At 36.9% G+C, this 25,645-nt stretch overlaps 1 protein-coding gene and 1 pseudogene across 20 annotated transcripts in view; both read right to left on the reverse strand.

Moving 5' to 3' along the window:
* Window positions 1–10,508, reverse strand: part of CAMK2D (calcium/calmodulin dependent protein kinase II delta) — a 313,697-nt gene extending 303,189 nt beyond the window's left edge. For 5 of the 20 annotated variants that reach the window (XM_060654336.3, XM_060654334.3, XM_078445804.2 and 2 more), the window contains exons 1-2: window positions 9,846–10,503; window positions 8,139–8,233 (exon numbers count right to left, since the gene is read on the reverse strand). In XM_060654336.3, the coding sequence (XP_060510319.1) occupies window positions 8,139–8,233; window positions 9,846–9,910 (160 nt within the window). In that variant the 5' untranslated portion in view covers window positions 9,911–10,503. Of the gene's footprint in view, window positions 1–8,138; window positions 8,234–9,845 lie in introns of all 20 variants that reach the window. The other 15 variants (XM_060654332.3, XM_060654325.3, XM_060654330.3 and 12 more) reach the window with 9 other exon arrangements.
* Window positions 10,509–24,493: 13,985 nt separating this feature from the next.
* LOC132693274 (translationally-controlled tumor protein-like) lies at window positions 24,494–25,417 on the reverse strand (annotated as a pseudogene).
* Between the last annotated feature and the right edge of the window lie 228 nt (window positions 25,418–25,645).

Consider the following 25,645-nt stretch of genomic DNA (forward strand, 5'->3'; position numbering starts at 1 on the left):
CACAAAATACTTCAGGGCAGATCTCTTATCTTTCACCTCTGTATTGTTACAACTTATCAAGATGTCCAGCACAGTGGGTACTAAAAGGTCTAACGATGAACTTTATAAATGAATAAAAAACATGGCAACCATTAGCTGGAAAATCTGTTTAGGAAGCTGTTTAAAAGAGTTAAGAAAAAAAGAGCTCAAGTTAAAATGGTGAAAAAGGAAGAGATGGAAAGTGTTGAGATGGGTTAAGGAGAAGAAAGATAATCAAGCGTGCTTGAAAGTCCAGGAAAAGTAAGGCACCATTCATAGAAGGGGGAAATCACTGAGTCCACCAGGGACAAGCAGAATTGGACCTGGACTACTATTGAATACACTTCGGCAGAAATCCAAGTTATCAGAACACAGACTCCAAATATCACCTAAATATTTCTTCACCAAAATAAAAATTTTAATTTGAACACTAATGCCGTGATATGGCATATCTGACCTCTACAACTTCTCTAGAAGATAAAAGAGAAATCTAATTCTCAAGTACTATACTTACCTTTAATAAGGTAGTTTTATGTAACTTACTCCTGCTTTATTTCAATGTGTGTACATCATCATTAATGAAAATGCTTCAAAAAGACGTAGGAATAAAATAATTTCCTATTACTAAAAAAATTCCATATAATTTAAGCCTTCCCTAGCCTTAAGGGATAGGGTAAAATTATATACTAATATGAGTTTATTCCACAAATTTTAGATTTATACATGTACAATACATATATTGTTATACATATGTAAATATACCTTGATAAAGAGGGCATAGATTTTCCATTGGTAACTGATTGGCCAACTGAAATCAACCAGTTAATTAACAAGTCCCAGGGCATGGGGAAATAAAAAGAGATTTCTCTTTTAAAAATGTGAGAGATTGGGGCACCTGGTGGCCCAGTCAGTTAAGTGTCCGACTCGATTTCTGCTCAGGTCATGATCTCACAGTTCATGGGTTCAAGCCCTACGTAGGGCTCTGCTTGAGATCCTCTATTTCTCAAAAAAATAAACTTAAAAAAATTAAAAAGTAAGAGACAGTGATTAACTCTCAGAGCAAGGCAAGAGATGAGGATCAGCAAGGAACACACAGGTAGCTTCAAAAGTAGAGGGAATGCTCTAGTTATTGAGTGGAGGTTTATTGGATGCTTACTGTTTTATGATTTATAAAATATAATTTCATACTTAAGATGTTAGGTAATAAAAAGTTTCCAATCCCCATGTAATTTAAAGAGAAAATAACCTTAGGTAAAACAATTAAGTGTACATAAATATTACACAATATTATCTGTGTATCTTTATATGACTTGCTGCACCTAAGTTATTTTTCCAACAAACATAAAACAGCCAAGTTTTATAAATTTTATAAAATATTTATAAAACTTAATAGTTTTAGGTTTTTCTTTCACTTGCCACATGTTAGTATGCATTTGGCACGTAGTGTTGTCCAAGAAGAAACAATAAAACAACAAACATCTGTCCTCCATGCTTCACAAACAAGAGGAGCCTGAGAAATAAAATGCCTTTCTGAGTAGGTTCCTCTGGGCTTTGGTTAAGGGCTAAGTTTTTCTTTTCAGCAACAAGTGAATCATTTAGAAGAAGTAGTCCTAGGAACTTAGTGTGTTTTGAGATATTTGCAGTAAGTTAATGAATTAAATTTACCAAAACATGTCATTCTTCTGTAATCATTTTCCCACTGATTCTTCACCTCACTGTTTTCTTTCCAGGAAAGAGCACAGAGGACTATCAAACTTTAGTTTGATTTTGTTACTGCAGCAATTAAAATACTATCTTCTCTCACAAGGCGGAACTCTAAATATATTTTCGCAAACAAATACTCAATTCTATACACTGCACTGAGGACCTAAAGCTGTAGAAGACATAGTCCTTTTTATGAAAGACCCTGAAGTTTAGTGGGGAGATCAGTCAAGCACGTACCAATAAGTTCAGAGAGGTTAAGAGAAGTTCTTTGTAACAGCAATCAATGGGATGTGGTAGTGGAAAGAGCCAGGCTTTAGAGCCAAAGAAAATGGTTTGAAATTCTGACTCCACTACTGACTAATACTGAGGCTTTTAGTAACTTACAGCCTCAGTTTCCTCTATTTAAAAATTGAATAATAATAATAACAATAAACTAAGTAAAACAAAATATCTTGTAAGTATATATCTGTCACTTAGAAGGTTCTCTTAAAATAATAGCTATTACCATTCCTATTATTTTATTATTATTATTGATTTGGGTAGTAATAAAGTTCTAAAAAGTTAAAAGGAGACCATAGTACCAGCAAAGGGGTTCGCCTAACTAAAAAATCAATTATGATTTTGTTCTGTGACTGTGTATGATTACAAGGACAGTTCAGATATTTAAAATCAAAACCAAACAAACAACAAGCAAAGCTGTCCTCTCCCTACTCTCTCTCTCTCTCTCTCCTCCAAACCTGACAGTTTCCCTATACTAGAGAAAGAGTTTACAGTAGATGAAAGGTCTACGAACTCACCTTAAGAAGTAATGATCTATCTCCCTTAACTGGATCAGGAATTTTGGTATCTAAAAAAGTTTCCTTTTTTAATTTTTTAATAAAAACTATTTTATTCTAAAAGTAACTTTATCCTGATAGTTGCAACAAATTTACCATCTGAGTAAAATAATATTTTAATTATAATCAGATATTTAAACTCTTTTGAATAATCTCTCCAAATGGTTTTAGATTTGTGGTACTTAAAATTTATTTAAATCCATATTATATAAAAGCCTTCCTTCATCTCTCCAGGCAGAAATAACCTTTCCTTCCTTTGAAAATCAACAGCACTTTATGCAAGCTAGACTTATACCATTTATGTCTTCTATGTCTATTTGTGTAGATAGCCTTACTTTTCCTAACACTCTGCCCACTATACTTATGCAATATTTATTAAATAAAAAATATATAAAATAAGGCCACATAAGTGAATGTTCTTAGTAATCTATAAAGTAGTATAAAAGCAAATTACTACAAAGGTATTATATTTTAGAGTAAAAGTATTGCAAGCTTACACCTAATGTACGGCAGTACAATTCACTGAACAATCCTTAACTGTCAATAATAAAAAATACTGTGCACACCATACCCTAACAAATGTGGAGGGGCAGATGTTTAAAAAAAAAAATGTATCAATTCAGCCTAAGAGACAGTAGGAGTTGGTCTGCCTTGGTATCAGCCCAAGAAAAAAAATTATTTTAATTAAATAAAATTCTAGTCAACAATGAGCTTAAATGCCCAAGAAAATCCTAGTATGTGCCTTCTAGCAATTCATGATTATTAACTTTAAAAGGCCCATAAAAAATTTACTACTAAATTTTAATTTTTACACCAAACTGATTCAATATTTCAAGGGAAATGAAAGTATTAATCTCGTCGTATAACAATAAAGATTCTCCAGGTGTTCAATTCCTATTGCATAATCTGTCAGGTAGAGGTTGACACTAGTTATACCACAGTCAGATGCCTGACAACCATGTTCTTTATATTAAGTTTGCATATTATAACCATGTTGGAATACAGAAAGGATTTTTATTATTTTCTGGAAATGTAGATATGCATTTTTATCTCCTAACCAGTTTGAACATCAATAATATTCTCATTCACTAAAAGAGGAAAATAGATATCTAATATCAAAACCTATGTAAAAATGCAAATACAACTAAACATAATGAAAGGACTACTCTGGGGCCCAATAATTAAAGAGCTGTAGAAATTCCACATACAAAAATAAAAATATTTTACTAATTTTTTCTTAAAACATTGCTCAAACCAAGAAACTTTCAAAAAATGTTAATTAGCCCAATTAGTTCCAAATTGCAAAATCAATAATGTATAATCAGAACAATCCATCTATATCATCTCATTTCTGCTTCCAACTTAACACAAGTAACCACAAAGCTGAAAAATTGCGCTAATTTCTTGACTGCCTGGATGCCAAAAAAGAAAAAAAAAGTAGCAAAAGTTAACTGCTGACATCTCTATTATACCATAAAAAAAAAACTACTTAGGACATGCATGCAATATTCAGATTTCATAGCTGAGACCTAATTTGGTGTACATGGTTTAAGTAGTTTTTATAAAGTCCTGATTCATATTCTGCTAAGATCATCAATTTGGGAATTAACAAAACTAGTAAAATCAAAGAATACCAAATAATTTAACTGTATTACATCTGTGAAGTATTGCAGAAATATAAAATGAAATCCCTTTTTAACTTTATCACGAGAGTAGAGCTAAAATATACTTGTAATAGCACATACTATTTCAAGCTTCTACTATAATTTGCATTTTATAAAAATAATGACTTGTGGCTCATCAGACCCTACGTAATAAAAAGTGGTTTCTAATGATCAACAATTACATTGGAAAATGAACATTAAGAAGTTATTACTATCATAAAAAATATTTTACCACAGGGAGTCTTTAAAATGTGAAATCAATCACAAATACTATTTCTAAAGACATCTGCCATCAGAACCATCAGTCTACTGGATTCTGAACTGCAATCACACCCCTTCCTGGACTTTGCATAACCTGTCAATACCTTACAGTTATAACCAGGTCAAAATCAACAAAGTATCAAAATAGCATGGCAAATTAGGATTTGTTAAGTACAAACCTAATTGTCTGGGACCAAAATGATAGAATTTCTACTGCCCATGGTAAAAATAGGAGATAAAATTCTACAATCACTATCTACCATTTACTAAGTAAGCTGTGCTTTCTATTCCTAGCTGACAAAAAAAAAACTTTTTGAGACAAAAATTGCATATAAAACAGAAGATGTCTGAAACTTTCTTACACTATTTTTAAAGCAAGCCAAATTATATATCAATGTACTTAATCTATCTAATCAGTATCATATGATGAATGCTCTGTGCATGCACGTGTTAACGCAAAAGGAAAGAAATTCTTCAACAGACTCTGAGTCTCCCAAATATGGTTTGTGTGACTAACAGCTGAGAGGAAATGCAACTGAAACTGTCTGCTGGAAATCCATTAACATCTAGGCACAGAAAAATGCCTGGGTGATAGTAGAGTTGGATGTGTAAATTTGTGCAGGAATATAGCCAAATTTTTGGCAATCCCTCATGGTCTTAAATGTATTGACAATGGTCTTTCTTTTCCAGTTGTAATGTTACATTTGAAGAACATTATTTGAGTTGGAGGGCCTTCCTGGTCTTTAAAACAAACAGGCTTAAAGCTTGGATTTACAAAGGCATGGCATTTTAAATAATACAAACAAAAATTTATACAAAAAATTATATGCTCCAAAAAAACTGCCATGCATAGCCAAAAGAAAAAAAAAATCAATACATTAAGGGAAAAACTGTATGCTAATTTAGATATCATTCTAATTTCCCTTAAATATACTATTTTTAAATTTTTCTGTAATTTTCAGGATTATTATTCTGAAAGGGAGTGTTTTTTAAAAGAGAGTTCATATTTCAAAGTATATGCTCTTGATATCTTAATACACTATTTTATAAAAGATTACTTTACATCTAGTACTTGCTTGTTCTTAGGAATTAAACTAAGTATGTAACTCCTTTACAAACCATTTAATAGCCATATGTGATCCTAGTCACTCTGTACTGAGCTCCTCCTAGGTCCTCCATGCTGTGAAATGTTTTATTTAAAATAATGAGAGCACTTTCTTAAGTATTTACAACTTACTGTGGGTACAGCTTAAACAAATGCACACATTCAAAAGTATAAATATGCTATAAGCAGCTCTAATTGTTATGGTTATAAAATAAATTGAAAAATTTGAAGTACTATAATATTTTACAGGTGAGCAGTAATAGGTAAAATTGACTCAGCACTTTGCAATGAAGAAGAGGTTCTCATAAAATTCACTGAATCCTCAAAACAACCCATGAGACACTATGAGTACTTTTCCCCCATTTTATTAGTGAAGAACCTGTGATGAAGAAAAGGTAAATAACTGAACCACATTACACACTAAATAGTAAAGCCAAGATTCAAACTGGTTACTCACAGCTAAGTCATGACTGTCACTGGATTTATAATTTTCATTCTTTCATGTAAGTAATCACATCTGATTGTTTCAGCAACCCAAGAAATAATAATAGCAGCTAATATTCATTGAATACATATTATGTAGCAGACACTGTTCTATACTATATTAATTCACTCCTCACAAACCCTATAAAAGGGTTACACTATTACCCATTTACAGATAAGAAAATGAAAGCTCATTGAAAATATGTAAATCACCCAAGATTACACATCCAATAGGTAGGCGAATCAGAATGTAAACCCAGAGCATTTAATTCCAAAGCCTCTTCTTTCCCACCTCACTCCTCAGTGGATTGACATGAAGCAGGTTAAGAAAGGAAATTGGAGAGGGAGAAGAAGCAGGTCTTCTAGTACTTCACTTTAACTACTTTTCCTAAACGTAACTGGAATAATTAAATCCAGACAGGGCAAGGTGGCTTTGGGTGTAGGTTGTTCTTTACAGCACAGTAGGAGCAGGTAAGGAACACTGGCAGGAAGAAGGAATCCCATCAGGCTAGAGAAGACTTATCTTCCATAGAGTGGAGGCAGAAGAATGGAAAAATAATGGGAGCAGAAACACATGTATTTGCCATTCTGATTCAGGGAGTATAAATTATGGTAGATGAAGAGGGAGGACTCTAATTAAGGAAATCAAGGAGAAGTGAAGCACAACACTGATTTGTTTTGAGAGAAAATTCAAAGCCACTGAAAGATTTGGGATAGGTGTCGTCATGCCTCCAGAAGAACTGATACTCCTACTTTTGCCAAAAGTATCTAGCACACAGGAAGAAAACATTGAGAGAATTTTCATTTTTTCTTTTTAAAAACTAAAATGTCATTTACAGTTTGGTAACTCCTTTTGACTGTTAGAAACCTTCCTGGGGAGAGAAGAGGGAAAGGGGAACATGATGGAGCTTAACGTGCTTCTCATTAGTTCTCAAGCTGTGAAGCTATGGCACTGGTTACTTTAGCACATAGATCTTCCTCAGAGTGCTGTTAAAATCGGATGAAGAAAATCACAACAAAACCTCATTTTAATGAATAAACTGAAATGCCAATCTAAACCTAAAGTAGAAGTTGCAACAAATGAGGGAAAAAAAAAAAGTATGGCAGAGACCAAAAATGACACCAGGATACTAGAGAGCAGCACTTTTTAGAAGACAAATTAAATGGGGCAAACTAACCCTAATAGAATTTCTTCCCTCATTACTTAAAATAAACCAGGTCACTGAAATGGGCTTATACTGTGGCATTTTGTTCATTTTAATTTCATTTAAATTTCATTACATCGTAAATTCCCATGGAAATACCTTAGACACGTGTCCACAATAATTAGAATGCCTAACATTTCAGTGTAAGTACTTTTGCATAAGTTCAACAAAACAGAAAGAATGCAGTGAGCTCCTTTCAGTTTTTTTTTTCCTATGTCAACAGCTATTTTATGATAGGAATGATCTCTGTGGCTATAGAGCATGTGTAAAATACATCACATGAGTCTGTGAGAAGCCTTAATGCGGAAGACCCAGTAAAGATCTGGACTGCACACAGAAACCTCAAAATCAAGCTGAACTTCCTAGAATATAGCAATGATAAATTTTTCCTCCCAAAGCTATTACTGTTAAATATACCTTGATGAATTAAGTTCAAGTGTAACTACAAATGAAATATGATTCAACTGAGCTATGACCTATTTTTCCTCTCAAAAGCAAAAAAGAGAATAATGACAGTTGTGAGACTTACACTTTTCCATTCCTGGGTATTTCTGAAAGTTATTTCATAGCACAGCTAAAGGCAAAATGCACTTTGTGACACGTCTTTTCTTTAAAATGCAGTTACTTATGCTAGTGCTCATAAGACAGATATAATTACTTAATAATTGTTATTAAAATTCTGTGTGTTTATTTTTAAACTATACATACCAAGGCATTCAGGAAGGAAATAATCTCAGAATGTAATAGGATACCGTAGGTCTACAGTTCAATTGTAAGTATATATCTACATACAACAGAACCAACAATCAACATGACAAATACAAAATTAACATATACTGTATATGTGGTTGATAATACCCACCCCTAGCAGAAAGCTTTTTGGTGTTGATAATTTTGGCAGCATATTCTTGTCCAGTAGGGATTTTCATACATCTTCTCACCACTGAGAAAGCCCCCCTGAAAACCAATAATTAGCATGTCATCAATATAATCAGCTATGATATTCTACTAAAAAATTACAGCAATCTGAGCATTTTTGTTGCATTTAATGAACCGTCAAACATCAGTGCGCTACAGTAATATCCACAAAATGAACGATTCTTCCTGGAAACCTAAACCTTCCGTAATGTTGAAGAATAAAAGTAAATTTTATTTAACAGGGAGCACACATTATTAATCAACAAAATGAAAGGAATTGCCAATAATGACCGCTCTTGTTTGCACATGAAATTTGAAAACATTTTACAATTCACACTCACACAGCACCAAATGCTGAGAGGAAAAAAAAAAAAAAAAACCTGCAAAGAGCATGGCTGAGGAAGAGCAGTAAAAATCTATTTATTTTGTTAAAAAAAATTAATGTGGCTCCAACTAAGTAAATATGGCGATTGTTTTCATTAAAATATAAGTGTTGGGAACATTTGTGTGGTTTAACAAATCCTGATATGGTGATTTCTCTGTGCCCTGTTTTGAGCTGGGGGAAGGGAGAGATTTGAATTAAGCTGCTCTTCCGACATATTCTCCATGTTTTAACAACAGACAGCGTATAAATATATAAGGATATAATTTTCATTACATTTAAAATATAATTACATTCCCTTGAATTCAACTGCATAAAACAACAACATACATATAAACGCACCCCTTTCATAAGTAATAGTCGAAACTAGCGATAGAAGAACTGGGTTTGGGTTGGATGCTACATAAATCAACATTCACGGTTCAGCCCCTAAGTCCCTAAGCACAGAGGTCCTCAGGAGGTCTCAGGTCCCCTTCCTTAAATTCTCCGAGCAGTTCTGCCAGTTGGGTGTAGGAGGTCCTTTTATACAACACTAGGCTACCCTTGGGAAGCTTTCTCTCGGTCTCCAGGTCTTTTCCGTTGCCTGTATAAATAAATCCTCCCAGAGAATGCGAAGATGTACACGTAAATCATTGGAAGGATGATGATGATGAGCGAATAACCTAGTGCAAAGAATAAGAGTGGACATGGGGCAAGGGGTCGAGTTCTTTTCAGTGGCCCTTTTCCTGGACAGAACAACTACTGGATGCAAAATAGACTCTACGCCAAGTTGAACTTTCAGCATCAATAAATATGGCACCGTCTGTGGCAGCGAGTTCTCATCCGTACGAGGGTCGTACGGCCGCACGCCGGCTAACCAGGAGGCATCTCTATTTACAGAAAACATGATCTATGTTGCATTTTACATGGGTTCTTGTTTCCTCTACACACACACACACACACACGCTCGCACACTTCTCTGGATGACAGCTACAACTGCAGGGATCGTAAATCCACTAAGTCTCTAGGGCTAGAGGGTGGGGGAACGGGTGAAGGTGGGCTAAGGATTATCGGAATGTGCCACAGCCGGGGTGGAGGGTCTTTTTCCGTCTCTGTCCCCTCCTCTCGCTAAGGCAGCACCTTCCTCAGAGCTGCCACACCGCGGGCCCTCCTCCCTCTCCTCTGGTCTCCCAAACTCCCTCGCCCCACGCGGGAGGCCGGTGGGTCGGGGGCAACGCGACCCGCCCTCTTCTGGAAAGGGGACGTGCAGATGCGGGCCAAGGCGCTTACTTTCCGAGCTCCTCGAAAAGCTGATACTCGTCCGTGAACCTGGTGCAGGTTGTAGTCGAAGCCATCCTCGGTCCGGGCTATGCCCCTGGCTGGGAGCGCGGCGGACAAGACTCGAACAGACGCGCGGCTTCCCCAGGACTGGCCCCGCGGCGCTGTCACCCAGGGCCGCCCTCACTTTCCTCGTCCGAAAGTAGCTCACCCGGGAGGGAGTGTGCGCAGGGGCGGGGCGGGAGGGAAGATGACCAGAAAGGGTGGCGTGGGGTCTCCTCCCCACGGTCCGCAGATTCTCTTTCTCCTCCTCCGGCCCTCGCTTCCTTCTCCTCTGGACGCTCCACCCGCCCCCTTTCCAGCCCCTCTCCCCAAATGCTGGGGGCAAAGTACTCAAGAAGAGGGGGTCGGGAAACGGAAAACAGCCGGGCACGGGGCGAAAGCAGTTGCGAAACTAGCCACACCGGGGCTGGAGGGGTAGGGGCAGAGGGGAGGGAACCCGAGGGGGCGGAGGCCGCGGAGCCGAGAGCGGACAGCTCGAGCCCAGCTGCAGCTGTCAGCAGGCGCGGGCGCGGGGCGCGCCGGGGCTCGGCCGAGCGTGCGCGCCCGGGACCCGCCTGCCTCCCGCGGGCACCTCGGCTGCCTGGCGCTCCCCCAAGAGCCCGCGCCGCTTGGAGACTGCGCGGCGAGAGAAAGAGCGCTCGGATGGGGCGAAGACTAGTCCGCCGTCCCCAGGCCTCCGCCTCTTTCCTCCTCCCGCCACTCCCTCCGCCTGCCAGCACCCCCTCCCTCGCGAAGCCCCCTCCTCGCCGGTCCCACACCTCCCTCTAGCGACTCTAACCCAGTCCCTTCGCGGATCTCGCTCTCCCTCCCTAGGTCTTACACTCGCGCACACCCGTCTGGAGAGAGACCAGGTGGGCGGAGGAGGCTGTACGAGGGAGAAGCCTGGGGAAGATTTAGGTGAATGAGATGAGATGTCAATATTACCCAGTTAAACTCGCAATTAAGCTGCTGCCTAAACCTGGGGTTGATTTAGAAGATGTGGGGTAAGTCGTGGGCTGCCCGGGGATGCTTCCCGGGCCGCGGAGGCCCCCGACCCTGTTGCGGGCACGGGGCACTAGAAACCGCTCCACGCCGACTCGTGAGCCGCGGTGCTCCGGGTGGGAGGGCGAAGTGTGCAACCATTTCATCTCGGCGCGTCTCCGTGTTGACACGGCGGGGGCCGGATGTGGGCAACTGACTGCTTCCTTAGAAGGGTCCCAGCCTACAGCCTCCCAGTGACTCCGGGCCCACTCCCGGAGAGCAGAAGCCGAGCTACCCGCTCTCGAGCTCCGGGTGCGCGTTTTCTCCCTCCCCTCCCCCCACCCCCGGCCCGTTTAGTGAGGGACGACGCCAGCCGTGCGCCACGTTTCACTTCTGATATGACTGCCACCTCACTGTCCACCTCCGCCGCTTTATAGGTTGGGTGGCTCAGACTCTGGCAACCCCCGAAGGCCTTTGCTTTCGGCCCTCAGTGTTAGAATGAAAGCAAAAACTCCCCCATGGAGCCACACCTTCTGAGTAACTCCCCAGTAACCTCGGTAAGTTCTGATAGTAAGACGGTTTCTCGCGAGATTTCCTGCTCTGGCGGCGGGGGTGGGGTTGTGGGAAGGTTGGGTGTCGGTCACGCGACCCGGTCGAGGCTGACGTCACTGGCATCACATGAACACGTTCTAGCCTGTTTCGCTTTGCAAAGGAAAAAAAGAAAAGGAGAGGCGGAGTGTGCCCTGCCTGTGATGGTGGCACAGAAGTGTACTCTGTAAATGGTTATCTGGAAAATCACTTAACATTTCAAGAATATGTCCTAATCATTAGCATGCAGCAGATAGGAGAAAAAATAATTATGCATTACATGTAAAATAAATCGCTGATTGCTGAAATCACCCCTGGGCCTTTCTTACAGTCCTGTGTTTTCAATAAACTATGTAATTGCAAATTAAAACGCGGAACAAAAGGGTTATGAACGGTCTTTCCGACCCTAAAGACCTTGCAGTGCTAATTTGTTCATCTTTAGCATTACATCATGGGCTCAAAATTCCACAGCTGGAAGATAAAACATAACTTGGTCATACAGAGAATCTAAAACTTGAAGGAATTGTTGCTCACTTCCAGAGGCTGCTATTAATTGTAAATTACCTTGTCCACAGTCACACATAATCGTAATTCCCTCCCATCCTCCTGTGGGGAATGCTATTTCTGCCAACAGCTTTTACTTTGAAATTTTCAAAATTTTTACAAATTGTAACAGTTATTAAACAAAATTGAATTTCGTACATATTTTTATTCCTGGCTATTAAAAGCAAATATAACATTGTGTAAAATGTAATGGTACAAGATGATACCAAAAACTATATAAAGGGAAAAAAAAAAAGGTGTCTAAATACTAATAATTGGGCTATAGAATTGAAAAAAAAAACCAATTTGGTCTATGCTAAAGATTTTTAATCTATATCAAATATTTAACAATATGGGTCCAAGTTATAATGCAATAATTTAATATTCTCTGAACCTAAAAGTGAAACAGAAAAAGTAAAATTAAAACAATAAATAAAGATAATATAAAATTTTACAACTCTAGGGAAGAAAAAAAAATTTAAATATCCAAGTAATGAGGTCTACATAATTACAGTATTTATCTCAATTATTTAAACTACCAATAATTGTACATGGTTATGATGATTGTATGATACAATAAAGAAAACATAACAGTTTTAATATTGATGTATTATTAGACAATAAATGTGTACTTTTTAAAACACTGCTTACTCTGCATTTGTGCTGTTTCTTGGTCTATATCTTAAAGTAATTAAAATATTTATCTTATTTAAGCAAATATTGCCAGTTATTTCTGAAGCGTGGGCTTTCTGAAGGCAGTAATCCTTTCACAATTACACAGAAATTTCATTTGGATTATCATCTCTTGCCTTCTTCCTGGTCTCCTGCTTCTACCCTTGCCCCTCTTTGTTCTAGTCTCATCCGAGGCAAGCATAATGGTCCCCTTAAACCCTCAGTCAGGACAAATCATGCCTTTGCTCAAAAACTTCTGAAGCCTTCGTGTCTCAATTAGACTAAAAACCAAAATTTTAAAAATGGCTTACAAGGCCTTGGGGGATCTGCCCTCCACTCCTACATCATTAGTCTTCCCTACCTCAGTTTGTGCCCTGGCTCATTCTACTCCAGCCACACTGGCCTCTGCGGTTCCTGGAGCATGACTTGGCATGCTCCTGATTAGCAACTTTGCATTTGCTATTCTGTCTTCCCTGGAATGTTTAACTGTCCTATTGCATTTCTTCACCTCCTTCTAATATTTTCTCTATCATCTTATTGATGGAGCTTTCCCTAGCCACTCTATCAATTACTACACATTTTTCAAACATGACTTCACATTGCCTGCTTCATTTTTCCCCATAATATCTATTACCATCTAGTATACTATAAATTTTATTTTTTTCCCTGTTAATTGTTTAGACTTTCCAACTAAAATATACTCTCCCAAGGGCATGAATTACTACCTGTTTTGTTCACTGCTCTATTTCCAGCGACTAGAATAGTGCCTGGCACATAATAGCTGTTCTATGAATTTTATTAAATTGGCAAATTAATTATTTAGGGGTTTATTATATTAAAGTTAGTTGTTGATAATTAACGTACCAATAAAACTTACTGTAAGGGTGATCGTATTTAATCAAGATAGTCACAGTATCCCATGATTAAAAGTGCAGAGAAATGGATTTTTAAAATACACTAATAATTGACATCAAGGGAAAAGGGTCTAGTACTAATTTTCTTGCCATTGAAGTCCATAAAGGAAGAAGGAATTTCCATTTTTTAGATATACCGGCCTTACTAAATTTTACACTGTAATAAAAGACAGATGCCAAGTTCCAAATGGTTAGATCTCACTCTGAAGACACAAGTCAATGTAAGAGAATGAAAAATGTGGCTTTAAAATGAGTTTTTGTAATTCCTAAACTAGTTTAACACCACTACTATGGAAGAAGATCCATCTTATGATGTGGAGAAACACTTAGGAAGTCATAAATGTGAAAAGAACGTCAGAAGTTACAGAATGGTGATGAAGGATTGCCAGATTAAAGTTAAGAAATTTTCTAAAATTTAGCAACAAACATGAGCTGGAGATTGTACAAAAATGTGTTGTTCAAATGCAAATTGAAAAAATTGTAAACATGAGCATACTTGGTTTCTCAATCGATTTATATTAATCACACACAAATCAAGATTAGCTAGTGTATAAACTCCTAACTTTCTGCTTTGTTAAAGTGGAAGAAAAACATTTGTAATTGTATCCACTTCTAAAATGTGTTCCTTAATACTAGAAAGGGTAACAGCAAGCAAAGAAGGAGAGGTGAAGTATGAGGGATGGGGACATGGAGGTGGGGGGGCTAAGGGAGTAAAAACTAGTTACAAGCAGACCCCTATCACTACCTAGATTGCTAGGCTTCAATCAGATAAAATCATGTGAGTACCAAGACCACACAATATTTTGCTCTAAATACGATCCATCCCTGTGTGTGTGTGTGTGTGTGTGTGTGTGTGCGCGCGCGCGCATGTGCGTATGTGATAGAATCAACTAACAAAAAAGTAGCGAAGAGATGGAAGACAAACTGAAAATGATCACCACATACAAATACAACAGGAGAACCAAAGATAGAAAGTATCTTTGTTGTCTTTTTGCCCAGTTGCAACTAAAAATTGCAAGCCTTTAGTAGTCCCACTAGGAAAGGATGAGTTTCTAATACTTAGGTAAGCAAACCAGATATTGACAATCATTGATTTTCCTTGCTACAGAGTTACAAGACAAGAAACAAGGAAGAGATGACGCTATATCCATTGCTCCCCAAAGTGAAGACTCAGTAATAAGAATAATCGGTAATAAGAAGTAATCAGTAATAAGAAGATTGCAGTGAGAATTTTAGCAGGGTCTGTTTCTGGTCTGTATCATGGCCACTCTTCACTGAAGATTTAGAGGCAAGGAGAAGAAAGCAATTTGCTTCTTTCAGTTAGCCCTCTCAAGGTACAATAATCTAACCCTGTAGAGCCAGACACAAATATAATCTACTAGTGAGCAAATAATCTACTCACCAAACTGTCTATTCATGCAAGATGAATTTGCAGATGAAGAAATGAACTATTCATAAAACAAAAGCTCATAACAGAAAAGGTTTTCTTTGTTTCATCAGGTGCCAAAAATAAACCTAAATATGTAAATGAATCAAGAAATAATACAATGAAGAACCAGTAGCTCTTTCCCCACTACTTCCAAGTATTTTGGTTAGCATATTTGATCCTCCGCGAAGATACCTAATACTCTGCTAAAAAGAAGTGTAACAGGAAGTTATATTAAATATGACGCACAAATCAAAACAACTTTGTAAAAGGTTGTGAAGTCATTAGCAAAGTAAAAAAAAAAAAAAAAAAAAAACGAATTAGCAGATGTCAAGCCTTCCTCTGTGCACGGGTAATGACTTTCACTTACTACTTTCATCACACTGGACTGTGACTATTAGCCCCTTCATGGCAGGAACTGTCAGTTTCCTACAGCAGCACTGGTATAGAGCTTGTGCCATCATAGGTGCTTAAAAAAAAAAGAACATATGTTATCATCAGTCTTTATCTCCATGATATTAAAAATGCCCAGTCTTTAATAGGGTGTAATGATGTTTCTTTGTGTCTATATATAATAGATCACTTCCAATCTTCCATAACTTGGCTTCTCTGTATCATTTCATACTGGGTTTAAAATGTTCTCCACAGGTTTCCCTAACACCACCACATTCTCCATTCAGGACACCTCCCTGCACTCACAACATTTCTATCTCCTTTCTTCAAGCACATTCCTGAGCTCTTTTTCTCTCTACCTTTATGGTAAATGATGTGCTCCATTTTAGGCTGCTCTCTAGGATAATCTTGTAAGTATCATGTTGAAGATGGCAGAGCAACTGTCAGCCTGGGGGCCTGAAAGATTTCATCAGAGCAGAGCTGTTGCTAACCTGGAGTCCCTGCTCTAGACTAAAGAAATAAACTTTTGTTCATAAAGGAAGTAAGTTTTAAGGATCTTTTTTGTTTCTGTAGTTAGCCTACCATATCTAAAACAAAGCATGTGAAAAAAAATCTTAAAATCAAAAGTCCTGTGCAAATGTAAAGTATCACTATAACTCAAAGTTTATGAATAAAAATATAATGAATGAATGGAAATAGGCGATTTGGGTTATGACCATATTTTATTTTTCCATATTATGCTGGTTTCCATTAGTGAGGTAATTGAGAGTTAGCTATATTGTAAAATGGTCCAGCTCCATTAAACTAGTATCTAAACTTAAATAAGTTCAAGTTAAAAAATAGATAAAAGAACAAGTTTACCCTTTTCACTGCCTACTACACACACACACACACACACACACACACACACACACATTTCATTCAATAGGGGAAACAGATTTTTAGAGGTCCTAGAAGCTATTGCAATACCACCACGAGGGGCCATGCACATTTTTCTCTAAAACCTTCCCATTCTTAATGTTTTTCTATTTCATTTATTACTCCAAGAAAGAAAGAAAAAAAAAAAAAAGCTTCACTTAATGGCTTATTTGTAAGCAACACTTTTTTTTTCACAACTACTTGGTTCATTTAACAGAGAAAGTGTGCCCTCAAATTAAGAGTTTCAAGGTGTTTTTGAAGGTGGAGGCAATTAAGCTAGGTGGGTTATCAAAGTATGTGGAAAACAAAGAACTTCTTTCTGCAGCTTAAATGCGAATGGTGAATTGTGCCATTAATTCTGCAGCATCTACTCTGTAAATTGTGCGTTCGTGTATTATGCCATGCACTCTGAAGATGGAATGTAGACCAAATAAATAGTGTCTTCTCTATTATAGGGCTTACTTTTAAGTGGGGGTGGGGGGGGGGAATCAGCATTAAATCAATTATATGGAAAAAATATAAAGGAGGAATATAGGAAGTTATGAGAATGTACAATATTTGTCTTGGTGGAGTAGGCAAAGAGGGTTTTTCTGAGAGTGGATAAGCAAATGAGATCTGAAAAATAAGTAGGAATTAACTAGATGAAAGAAAGTGCAGGGAAAAGCATGCTAGTAGATGGAACGTGGCAAATTCAAGGAACCAAAGGAAGTCCACTGCGGGTAGCACACACTGCTAGCCAAATGAGGCTGTCAGGATGGGTCTAAGAGGCTCTCATGGGGAACTTAAAACTGTATGAAAAACAGTGTGGAAAAACTGCAAAGATTTTTAAATGGATGTCACATTCTGTATCATATAGTTCAGTCTGGCTGCCTTGTGGAAAATGAATGCTAGCAATCTGAAGTGGTCAGCTTGGAAGACAAGGTAAGAGAAAGTGATAGCTTGAATTTAGGTGGTGGTGGTGAAAATAGAGATAAATGAATATTGAAAATATATTTGGAAACTTAATATTAAAATTATAAAAACACACTGACAGTTGAGACCATCTGTTTTAATAGGAATTAGATAAAACAGTAGACTATTTTAGTATGACTTAGATTTTAGGTGTTTTTTTTTTTTTTTCATTTTTAGGAAAATTCTGCCCAGGAAATATAGTACTATAAATCAACAAATAACTTTACTGTTTGCTTCAGGAAATTCCTTCAGATAAAGTTAGTAGAGATAGTAATCTGCTTATCTGGCTAAATAGCTTACTCATCAATTTAGTTATCAAGAATTACTTTACAGTATCCACTAACTTTAAACTCTTATACCATGGATTGCCCAATTCTCCACTTCACTTCTTGAAAGACTTCCTTAAACATCTTGAGGCCAGGGAGCACTGGGGTGGTTCAGTTTGTTGGGCATTTGACTCTTGATTTCAGCTCAGGTCATGATCTCACTGGTTCATGAGATCAAGCCCCACGTTGGGCTCTGCACTCACAGCATGGAGCCTGCTTGGGATTCTCTCTCTCTCTCTCTCTCTCTCTCTCTCTCTCTGTCCAGCCCCTGCTTTCTCTGTCCCTTCCCTGCTCTCTCTCTGTCAAAATAAATAAATAAATATTAAAAAAAAAAAAAAACAAACACCATCTTGAGGCCAGACCCCAATTCCTAAGAATATCTCACCTCTGACTTCTTTCGTCAGAAACACTGCCAAAACTCTGTCAAGGTGGCATTCTCTCTGTTGTAATGAGTTTGTATTGCATTATTAACAGGTTGTCTGAAGATGTTTCCAGGAGTTCAACAATGTAAACACAGGAAGTTCTTTCAAATACTGCCATGTCATGCAATAAAATATATGCAGCTATTATCACATTAAATTATGCTGAAGCAAAGTTCTGGCATAGAAAAATGTCACAATATGTTAACTAAAAATTCAAGTTACTAAAGAGTTTATTTTATCCCACTTTAGTTTAGCTTAATCTCAGTTTATATGTTTGGTTGTTTGGATAGATGGAAGATAGATACAATTCTCAAAGGACAACTTCCTAAATTTTAACTGTGATTGTCTTTGGGGGTAGAGGTATGAATTATTTCTTTACAATGTTTTTGAATTTCCCTTCTCTGAATACCTTTTATATGTGTATTAAAGGCAATGAATGCTATAAAGAGATAAAACTTTTCAATTTGCATATATTTGGGAATTAGAATGTGCATTCCAGAATCCAAAAGAAGTTTAGAATTTATAAATTCTGTGGTTTCCTCCTTGAGATTTCCTTGTTGGTGTTGTTGAAATAGGAGGGAGGAATAGTAATAACTATTATTTGCATGTTATATTTTCATGTAAGCAACGTGACATTTTTCATCTTATGGAATGAGAAAACTGGAGCACTAAATGTGGAAATAACTTTATTTCTCACTAGAAACAAGGGCCAACTCAGTTTTATACTCAAGTTTTATACAAAGGTAATAATAATAGGTAACATTTTTTGAGTTTTTACTATATGACTCACAATCCTCTGAGACAGTTTTCTACTACAGAGCCACACAGAACCTGTACTTTTAATTACTACATATTATCTTTCATATTTTTATTCATTTAATATGCCACAGTTAGATACTCATAGGTATACTTTATATTTTTCAAATGGGTAACTCTGAAAATATTTAGCTAAGTAGCTTTGGCTGCTCTTTAAGGGGAGACACTGTGGAGTAAACAAATGGACCACAGAAGTAATGTCTTCAGGGGAAAACCAGTGCATTTCCTGCTTTGATAATTCACTACACTAATTCCTAAGTGGCAGATAATACTAACCAATAAACCAATCGCTTTTCCAGAGAGATAAGTGACTCATTTTCTAAATCTATTGCTATCACCTCCTGCCACAGAGCTTTAGCTGAGCACATCCTTTCTCTCTCCTTTTTGTATGTCTCGTCCTCAATTTTTTGCTTCTCCCTGGCTCTGGTACTCCCATCCTCAACTTAGTTTCATATTTCATTTCGGGGCTAACCCAGGCTAGGATCTGCAACTCTGACTAAATGGTAAGGGGGAAGTTGATAATAAAAACCTAAGCCCTCACTAGATATTTCAGTGACTAGAGGCAAGCCCTTTACCTTACTGTTCCAAGCCCAACTCATTTCCTGAGCATATTTCTGCAGTACATTCCCTAAACTTCACACCAGGCTTTCCCAACAGGCTGGCAAAGCCAGATTCCAAGTGGTCCTCGGAAAGTAAAAGAAAGTTTCACGTTCAGATGGATTCTAGCAATATCTACCGCTGCCACTTATTTGTGTCTTTGCATTCCAGTTCCCATCCTTCTACCAATCTGAGAATCCTGCGAATAACCAAGGACTCCCAATGACCAAATCCAGGCAACCTGACTCACATTTCATCCTCATGAGAAGCTGTAGGAATCTGCATAGCCAATTACCTTTTTCTTGAAATGAATCTTCCTATGACTTCCTCAATTCCAGTTCTCCTGGTTTTCCTACTGCTAAGAATTGTTCCTATAGTATTCATATTTCTGCCTTGTTCTTCTTCCTTCCCTTTTCCTTTAAATTTCCCACTGCTTTGAAGTGGATAACATTGCCAAAGCCTTTGCCTATCAGCTCCATTTAGATGACTTCTACATCATGATCCCTAGCCCCTGTAGCTCTCCAGAACTGCTCATTCTTCTCTCCCACATCATGCTTTGATGCCACAGTAGATCTTTCCAAACTCTCAATTTCTGTTAATGATACCATTTCCCTACGTGTTCCAGTTCAATCCTTGGAATAATGTTTGATCTCTTCCTTATATTTCCTATTTCCAATGTTATCACATCCTATAGATTCTGTATTCAAAATATCTGCATTAAAAATACCCATTAGGATTTAGTCCTTCCCAATTAAATGTCATCACCAAAGAGGGAGTCTATTATCTTGGTGCTCAGTGACTGCAATGGTCCCCTAACTGAGTATCTCACCTACTGAGCCCTCTCCTCCAAACTACCAGTCCACTTCACCAGTCTTCTCTGATGCCCATCAATCACTTCTATATTAAAAATGAAACAACGTTAAAAACTGAGAACCTAAACTACCAGGCTCATCTGCATTCCTCCCATAATAACTATTATTTATTTATGCTAAAAATTTTGTTAACTACCTTATGTATATTTACATTTTTTAATCTTTTCAAGAACTGTGAAAAGTAAGGCTTCTTATACCTATTGTACATTTAAGCAAACAAGCTTCAATTAACTGTGTATTTGTTTTTATAAGTCCACACCCACTACAAGGCAGATAGAGCTGTCGTTTGATTGAGGTCTCTTGGATTCCAAAGCTTATTCTAAGAATTTAACATATGATGCTACAAAGATGCATAAATTAGACAATCACTGGATACAAAATTTTTGTTTCATATGTGATCATATGTCAGAAAAATTTTAAAAATTAACCCATTGAAATCAAGATACGTACTTTCAGGATTTTTGTTGATATAGAATGAGATTAAGTACAAGGAGAAAAGACCAAAAAAAAAAAAGACATTGATACTTTAACCTATTTTAACTTCCTTAGTCAGATTCAAGGAATGGTCATTTCTCTGATGGCCAAGTTTTTATTTATATACAAACTGTGATTGTCATTATAAGAAGGAAAACTATCTACCACACGAAACAGTGGTAGGAGCATGCTCTGGACAATGTTGTGTGAAATGGATGCTTTCAACACATGATTATACACAAGATGTCTGCAATGAACTGAATGCTAGAGCAAGTTTGCCTCTCATTAAAATGATAGAAAGACAATGAAAAAACAACTTCCTATTCCTCCAACTGGAGGAAAGTAAATGTCTATGAAGATGGCTCTGTGAAGACCTGAGATGCCACAGTTTATGAAAAAGCAGAGCTTTTAAACAGAACAAAATAGAACAAAAAGCTTTGGTAAGATATAAGCCACTGCCCAGAGAGGTCTTATTAACACATTAAGTGGTTCCATTCTTGTTCTTGTTTATTCTGCTGTTTCTTTCTTCCTTTCATGTCATTAAGCTGTTTTTATATAAAACCTCTGAATCCTTCTTTTTACTGCCTCTCCAATTCTATGTTTACAAATTGTTCCAAAAAAAGAAAAGGCATTTATATCAAACAACACAGCTTATAGTCCAGCCTGAGGAGCTCATTATTCATGGGAAGTGAATGAAAATTAAATTCATTCTAGATGCAGTTTAAGGCAAACCCTTTTGTTCACGGAAGGATTTGTCAGCCTCTGAAACCAAGATCAATCTAGAAGTAAAAGGAAAGCACTTTCGTGTATTCAAATGTCAATTCAATATAGATTATTGCCAGAATCTTATCAGAATCTGCCAGTGATTCTTAAGACGTTATTTTCAAGCCAGTGTTTATGTAACTAATTATAATATGTTGTTTTCAAGTGTCAGGAATGAGCATGATCTACCTTAAGCAAAATGGAGGCATTTATTATAAGATTTAAGGGAGCATTTTACAAAACACAATGATAGGAATAAACCTTTGTCTCAAGGAGGTTTAGTATTTAGAAGCAGAAAAACATCAAAGTGCTAGCAGTATTTTTATACCATCTCCCATTTACACTTCTTTCTGTGCTCTACTTTTTATTCTGCATGGCATAAAATGGCAAGGCAACCCCATAAGATTGTACAGGTTGCTCACTACATAAAAGTGTCCAGCCAAGAGAGCCAAAATACAATCTAGCTATGCCAGCCATGCTGTGAACCCTCAGGGCTGAGTCATCCTAGAAAGGGTGACTTTTTCTAGGTTCTAAACAATAACATATGGGCAAGTGGAGACCCCATCAAATGGCCTACACAAAGAAATTGAATATTGTTCAACCTCTAAATCCCTGGAGAAGGTATTTCAATTGAAAATGGTACCCACTCATGGTTCAATTAGCTATGATTCAGGAAGCAAGGATATATGCTTTAAAAAAATTGTGAATTGGTTAGATTTTGGTGGGTAAGGCAGTTATTCACAATACCTGATTTTTGTGGGGTTTTTTGTTGTTGTTTATATTTTTTTTTTTTATATTTCAGACTGCCACTAACCTTTAACTCTTGCAGATCTCCTAAAAATCAATTACTTAGGAAATTTATATAAGAATGGAAATTATGCCAGGAGCAGCAGAAACAATCTCGAGTTGAGAGGAGAGTTAGTTCTTTTTTTTCTCTATATATGCATAAGTCTTTATGGATTGGCCTTGCATTTTTAGGGACTGGAGATCCATTTATTTTTTAATTAAAATATAAGGTATACTGTTGACATATATGTTTTGTATTTTCTTCCAAAATAATTTTTATCTTCCTTTTATGGTTACCAGATTTAGCAAATAAAAATACAGGGTGCCCAGTTAAATTTGAATTTCAGATAAATAATTAATAATTAATTACTCAATGTAAGTATGACCTGTGTAATATTTGCGACATAGGTAATACTAAAAAATTATTGCATGGGATATACACTAAATAATCCTTACTTATCTACAACCAATTGGAAGGCAGGTATGCTTACCACTATATCACCAATGCTGTACTGTTTGAAACAAATTGAATTGGGCATCCTTTGTTTTATCTGGCTAATTTACTTCCTTTTTATTGTAAGCTGAGCCCTGTAGAACTACTTTTAAACATTTCTAGATCTAAGTTTGGCAGAGGTATGAAGTCAAGGAAATAGAAACAGATGTATATCCTTACATATAAAGGACATTAAAACTTGAGTTAGTAACTTTACAGTGAAATATGATACATAATCACCTGGTCTCTATGAATAAAAGGTCTATGTTTTCTACTGTAGAAGAAAATGAAAGAAGAATATGTTGTGTTATTTTCATTGTATTATACACACACTTGATCACACAATGGAACAAGGATATTTTATACATAAAATATAACTAACTGAATAGTAATAATCTCATCAGAAAGCTAATCTAGTTTTCAAAAGGTGAAAAAAGTCAGAGACTTCCACATACTAATATTGTCACAATTTTAAATACATTTAAAATATACATCATTTTTATTTTAAATACTTATAATAACACTAAATTAACTATATAGAATCACTGCAATTATTTATAATTTGTCATTTAAAAAATCTAATGTTGTCATTAGTCCTTCAGACCTAGCCCTACTTTTAAAAAATGTCATTAAGTGTCTGTGTTAAACTTGAAACAAAAATCAGAGTTTTGCAATGGGGTAACTATCTTATTAAGTCATATACAACTTAAAAGTTGGAATGATTATTATTTAAGTACACATAAAATGCGCTTGAGTTTAGATTTAATTAAGTAATTTCAGTAAGAGTATCATTTTTGTGAGAAATTAGAGATGGAGGCACTTGGATGGCTCAGTAGTTTGAGCATCTGACTTTGGTTCAGGTCATAATCTTGTGGTTCATGAGTTCAAGCCCCACATCAGGCTCTCTGCTGTCAGCACAGAGCCTGCTTCTGACCCTCTGTCCCCCTCTCTCTGTCCCTCCCCTGCTTCAGCTCTCTCTCTCTCTCAAAAATAAAAATAAACATTTAAAAAATAAAGAAGCAGTTAGATACCTTAGTTTTCCTTTATTACTTAAAAGTAGCACCACCGTGATTATTCTGGTGATTTGACTAGCACTTTTGTTCTATGCAGTGAAGGTATACATTTTAATCTTGTTACTTTTTCATAATTCTTAAAAGGAAGATATTATGATCTAGATTTTTTTGACTAGTAGAAACTGATACTTATAAATATTTATTAACTCCTCTAAGCCATGAATATAAGTAGTCATATCTGTTCCTAAAGCCTATATGATACACAATAATAAAAAAAAATGTACTGTATCACTAAAATATATAACCCACCCCAAAAGCAGGAAGTATTGACAATTTATCTTGGTTTCTTGATTTTTTTTTATTACTAGTAAAGATAAGTACATGATTTTAGGAATTAATTAACACTGATATTCACAACTCTTTTTTTTTAAAGTAATGAATTATTCAGCTTGAATTGTGGTACATTGTTTCAGGGACAAAGATAATGGCCTGTCATTTTTTTGGTGGAAATATTTTTGTTAAATTGTAGTAAATTTTTATCTTTGAGGAAGTCTTAGAGAATAAGCAACATGGTGATGACCACTAGAGGGCTTGAAATTTGCAATCCCTGTTAATAACACCGTAGTATTGACGGATGCTTTTTGTTTATTTGTTTGTTTGTTTTTGAGCTTAAATGCATTTTATTTTTAGACAACCTATATGACATGTTTTTCCCCCGTAAAAACAATGCCTCTTCTCCTAGTAAATCAAGCCCAAAATTAATGAAGTGCTTAAGATGGTATCAGTCCCATTTGTCTAAGCCCTGGTATTGGGTAGATGAAAAGCAGCAGTCAGTTATGATGACAGGTAATCCAAAGCTATAGCCAAATTTTGTTAACATTTTGTCATTTCTCAACCGTCCTTAAAGAAAATTGTATATGGAGTCACACTATCCTCATTGTAATCCAGCAGAGCGACCATCTGGATCCATGTTTTACCAATAAAGAATTGGCAAGTTTTAGAATTAGCAAGAATGTACTTGATTTGTTCTGCATCCCTGTCATGAAAGGTTTTGCTCATTCTAGGTGCACCTGGCTGGCTCAGTCGGTTAAAGCACCAACTTCAGCTTAGGTCATGATCTCATAGTTCATCGGTTAGGGCCCCAAGTCGGGATCTGCGCTGACATCTCAGAGTCTGGAGCCTGCTTCAGATTCTGTGTCTCCCTCTCTCTCTGCCCCTCCCCTGCTCATGCTCTGTCCCTCAAAAAAAATAAATAAGTGTTAAAAAAATAAGTAAAAGGTTTTGCTCATTCTGGTCTCTGTTCTTCAAGTTTGCCTTTAATTGAGTTCATGTCATCTTTGATGTACTTCTTGTAGGCTTATTTTGTCAAGTTGGGTTTCTGCCAGTGATGGTTCATGACAATATCAACACCAGTGATAACTGTGCTTTTGCTAACTTCACTCTTGGGGTCATCAGGAGTGGCATTTTCACCAATGGACAAGTCATCAGTGTTACCTACTATTCTACTGACCATCTTCCCCTCCACCTCCAGGCACAGCCCACCCGGGATTTCTCAGCATTTCATCATGGCTGATGAGGTCCTGGTAGATGATCATGATGGCGCCTGGAAAAAAAAACAAGGACAGCACTGGTTTAACAGGAGCCAGGAACTCTTTCCAAGTGTGGTGCACTGGGAACAGTGCTGGGGTGGAGGGGATAGAGGGCAAAAAAAGATGGATAGACATTTCATTAAAGACTTCTGGTAAATTTTTAAAAGGGGAATAGGTACACTGACTCCATGGGTCTCCTATGACTAATAAATGTTATTATTAAAATTAATTTTA

This window comes from Panthera onca, chromosome B1 (assembly GCF_046562875.1).
Source record: "Panthera onca isolate mPanOnc1 chromosome B1, mPanOnc1 haplotype 2, whole genome shotgun sequence".
NCBI lineage: Eukaryota > Metazoa > Chordata > Mammalia > Carnivora > Felidae > Panthera > Panthera onca.